The 4650-nt window shown below is 61.0% G+C and overlaps 1 protein-coding gene across 1 annotated transcript in view; it reads right to left on the minus strand.

Annotated features, from left to right (window-relative positions):
* Positions 1–4650, minus strand: part of ITPR1 (inositol 1,4,5-trisphosphate receptor type 1) — a 227042-nt gene that overhangs the window by 17644 nt on the left and 204748 nt on the right. The window contains 2 exon segments of the mRNA XM_015568305.1: positions 1296–1460; positions 3206–3381. Coding sequence (XP_015423791.1) covers positions 1296–1460; positions 3206–3381 — 341 coding nt within the window.

A 4650-nucleotide genomic window follows, 5' to 3' on the forward strand; every position in this document is an offset into this window, starting at 1 on the left:
CACTTGAAAGGAAGCGAGGAAGAGCCAGGAGGTACAGAAGGCAATGTCGATGTGGGTCAAAGGTTACCCAGCAAGTAAGCCACTTGGGACGCCAGAAGGTGACACTGTCCGGGCTGAGAACGTGGCCAGCGCCGGCCCCGGTCACGGAGGAGACAGGTGACCTTTCCCTCCCCACCCACAGCACTCCTGACTTTAAACACAGACAAGCCCGGCTTCACAAAGAAAAAGGTTCTCCTACAGAAAGTTACCCGGGTCCCGGGGAGAACACGTCGAAACCACAGGAGAGCACAGCGAAGAGCAACACATCACACGTCACCCCACTACCCACCCACGGCAACTGGACAGGCTATTTCATCTCATGACGTTTGGAAAAAGTCACACACGCACACGCATGTTTACAGACACATTAACCGTCATACATGGCAACCTGAACCCGTTCATGCCGCCGCCGACCACCCCGGGCCTCTGAGGAGAGGATGGGAGCAGAAACACCCTCCTTGGCAAGTGCTGGCCGAGTCCGAGGAATGAAGAGCCCGGCCGGCCCGGCTCCGTGGCTGAGCGCGACCCAGGAACCAGAAGGTCACGGTTCGATTCCCGGTCAGGGCACATGCCCGGTTTGCGGGCTCGATCCCCAGCAGGAGGCGTGCAGGAGGCAGCCGATCAGTGATTCTCTCTCATCATTGATGTTTCTCTCTCTCTCTCTCCCTCTCCCTTCCTCTCTAAAAATCAAGAACAACATATTTTAAAAAAAGAAATACAGAAACACAGAGGCAACACCTCCTGATCTGGGTTGGGGGCACCGTCTGTTATGAAAAGTAAAAGGCGGATCTGCTACATCAGTGTGGCCGGCCCTTCCCGCTGGCCTCCTGTGGGCCGACCTGGCCCCCTGCAGGGGGCGGGGGGGCTCCTTCCCAGATCTCGCCAACACTGCGCACAGAGGCACGACCTCGTTAGAGCAGGCACAGCAATCACAATCGAAAGGACGGATTTGTGTCCTGGCCAGTATTCTCAGTGGTTAGAGCATCTGCCCCCACCCGCCCCCAGACCGAAGGGTTGAGGGTTCAATTCCTGGTCAAGGGTACGTACCTGGTTGCAGGTTCAATCCCTGGCCCCCATCAGGGCATGTGCAGGAGGCAACCTATTGATGCGTCTCTCTCATGTCAATTTCTGTTCCCCTCTCTCTTCCTTTAAAAACCATGGGAAAAATACCCTCGGGTGAGGGCTACAACCAACAGGAGGGGCCTGGGGTGAGGGGCCCGGACCCTCTGGTTCGCACGGGGCGCCCGCGGGCTCACCAGCAGGCTGTAGAAGAACTCATGCACGAAGAGCCCGAGAGCGCAGATGAGCAGGTAGAGCAGGTGGTAGAGGAACTCCACGTCCAGCACCATGGCGCGGTAGCCCCGCGTGAACGTGCCGCAGTTGCCCACGAAGCTCATCAGGAAGATGATTTTGTTGCAGACCTGGGGCATGAGAGGGGCAGGCACTTAAGCACGACTGTGCCCCCTTCCCCCTGTCCCCCCCTTTTGCACCCAGTGCCCACCAAACCCACGGGAACCGCCCTGTGGGTCGAAGTCATTTCGTGACTTTGCTTTTCAGGCACATCCCAAGCGACGTGGTCGTCAAATGACTGCGGGGCCACGGTGACCAAGTGGCACTGGAATGCCACAAAACCCGACATGAGCACAGACCGAAATGACGACGCTCAAAATGAATCATCTCCGACACCCTTACGGGACAGACAGCCCTGCGACCGGCAGATGGAAAGCGTTTTCTGAAACTCGCGTCAGAGGCAGGAAGAGTGAAGTTTAATAAGAACGAGGCAGTTCCTGCTTCCCCCTCGCTCCCAATTTCACGGGGAAGGTGGACCTTTTCTTGGGGAAAGAAAAGGAAGGGACTTTGGGGTGCATTCTATCCCCTGCCTCCTCTTCTGGGAATAATTCTTCCTTTTCCTCTGGGGGTGCAGCCCTGACCCGGTGTCGGCCCTGGAGGTCCGGGGGTTGGGGGCTCCATCGGCCAATCAGAGGACTGCACCCAGGCAGCAGCGGCTGGTCCAGCGACAGGCAAGGACCGGATGGGGCCAGGGACACCTATCGAGGTCTTTTCTGGGACGGTGGCAAAGACAACCCTGTGCCTTGCCCTGGCCTTGACCCTGAGAGAAGTCTGTCCTGCCGCCCCTGGAGCCTCCGGGAACCTCCAGGCCATCATGGGAAGGCCAAGGAATTCTGCAGAAAAGCCCTCCCAGCGTTTCCCATGCGGACTTGACCCCTGACCCTTTCCCACCTGAGAGGGTTCACCCGGAGCAGCCTCTGAAAATGCTGACGCAGGATGAGGCCCGAGGGCCTGATCCTGGCATTCAGAGCCATGTCACCCGTGCGGGGCCAGGTCCTGCACGTCACACGCCTCTCCACGCGCCCAGACACACCTTCCTTGCCACCTCGCCTGAGCCGTCAGCTTGACGCGGCTCCCTCCCCGCCGGCCCTGCTGCCCCGCCCCGCACCCTCGGGGACAGCTGCTGGTGCCGGAATTACTCCAGCGCCTTGCTTTGCCGTCTCACGCCCGTCTTGGCCAGTGACCTCAGCTTCCTTACACCCTCGGGCGGAAACCTCTGGAAGGCGGTGCCTCCCATGCCAACTCTCCTCCTTTTGCCTGGACCCCTCCAGCCCATCTTCCACCTCACACCAGCCGCCTCCGCCTCCTCAGGTTCTCCCATCATGCCGCTGGCTTCCACACTTCAGGTGCATGGAGACAGCAATCCCAAACGTCACCACGGACTTGGAAATCTCGATGCTCTCGCGACCTCGCTCCCCGCGCCCTGTGTGTGGCCACCCTCCCGCCTCTCCTGCTCCGCGTGGCCTCACAGTGGGATGCTGTGTTCATATCTGATCGCTGGGCTGACTGGCTGCAATCTCCAGTCCCAGCAAACCTGCGACCAGATCGGCAAGACTAGCTTACACTTCAGCAGCACCGCCCTTCGTGCCGGACTCCTGGGAGGGCCAGTTCCGGAGCGTGCCATCGCCGGGCCGCCACCCGGACCGAGAGGCCCACCCGGGACCGCCGGCGCCCGCGGTTTTACCAGCCGACCCGACGCTGCCTTCCTGCACCGCAAGCACAGGGACTGCCGCCCAAACCCGAGGTCCCGGGACCAGAGGGGTGGCGTGCTGAGGCACACGTCCACAGAGCAGGGGCGGCGAGGGCCCGGACTCACGTTGAAAGCGCCCAGGAGGAACAGCGTGGGCTGCAGCCCCACGGAGAAGATGAGCCGCAGAATCGTGGACGCGATCAGCGCCCGGATGCCGTGGGGTTTGGGGAGCGCGATGACGATGGCCAGCGAGACGAGCATGGCCGTCCACAGCAGCCCCGACCAGTGCGGCTCCAGCGTCCCTGCAAGACAGGCGGGTCACGGAGCAGAGCTCGCGGCGAGCGCAGGGACAGGCAGCGTGGGCTCAACTGTACCTTCTCCCGCCACCTCTCCGGCCTATGGTCCCAGCGCTGGTCTCCAATGCCCGGCCCCGGACAGAACCCTCCCACCCATGTCTTCCCTCCACACCTTCACTTGTGTTCTTCCCCTGGGAGACCTGCCCCCGTCCCGGTCCCCTTAGGTCTTAGCTCGGATGTCACCCCTTGGGAAGCAGCCCTACCGTCTCCCCAGGAGCCCCGTGCTGCTCTCTCAGCTTCTGTCCCCTGGGCACCCACACGGAACAGCTTTTCTAGTGCTCGCGTGGCACCCTACAGGCGCCCTCACGTCCTTGTTCAAGAAATAAGACAGCCCTGGCTGGTGTGGCTCAGTGGACAGAGCGTCAACCTGTGGACCGAAGGGTCCCGGGTTCGATTCTGATCAAAGGCATATACCTCAGTTGCAGGCTTGATCCCCGGCCTTGGTTGGGGTGCATATGGGAGGCAACCAGTCAATATGTCTCCCTCACATCGATGTTTCTCTCTCTCTGTCTCTCCCCTCTGTTCCTCTCTCTCTAAAAAAAAAAAAATCAATGGAAAAGCATCCTCGGGTGAGGATTAACAACAAAAAAGAAGTAAAAGTCAGTCAGATTGCGTCACACTTCACAAGGGAAGGCGACGGGAACCCTAAATGTCCAATTTCTATGGAAGGCGCTCGGGGGGGAGCGCAGGTCCCTCCCTGCATCAGGGTCTTGGGGGGGGGGTACCGTCCACATCGCCAGCACCTGCTACAACCCGACCACCCCTGCGCGGACCGGCTGTCTCCCTGCTGTTGTGCTATTTAGATCCCACGGACGGCTTGGTTACATAATGTGAGCGACGCGGCTAAAAATACAGCCCCGCACGCTCACGAGGAGCCGTTTCAAACGCCGCCACACCCTGCGTCCCCTTCGGCTGCAGCGAGAGGCCCGGGACGAAGGCTGCCGGCCTCCATCCACTCCGGGAGCAGGTGTGGGGGCCTGCCCTCCTGGCTCTGCCCTCACGAGCTGTGTGGCTCGGGCTCAGCGTCTCGCCTTCTCTGACAGTTTCCCCGCAGACACGGGAGGCGGCTAAGCTTTCTCACGGGTGTGCCGCGTGCCCGCCCTTCCTGTCCATGAGCACGGGCAGGGACTGCCACCCAAACCCGTGAGAAAGGGGCTGCCTCGTCCTGTCTGAGGGGGGCCCTGCAACCCCACGTGCTGCCTGGGTACGCCCAGG

This window comes from Myotis davidii, unplaced genomic scaffold (genome assembly GCF_000327345.1).
Source record: "Myotis davidii unplaced genomic scaffold, ASM32734v1 scaffold663, whole genome shotgun sequence".
Classification (NCBI taxonomy): Eukaryota; Metazoa; Chordata; class Mammalia; order Chiroptera; family Vespertilionidae; genus Myotis; species Myotis davidii.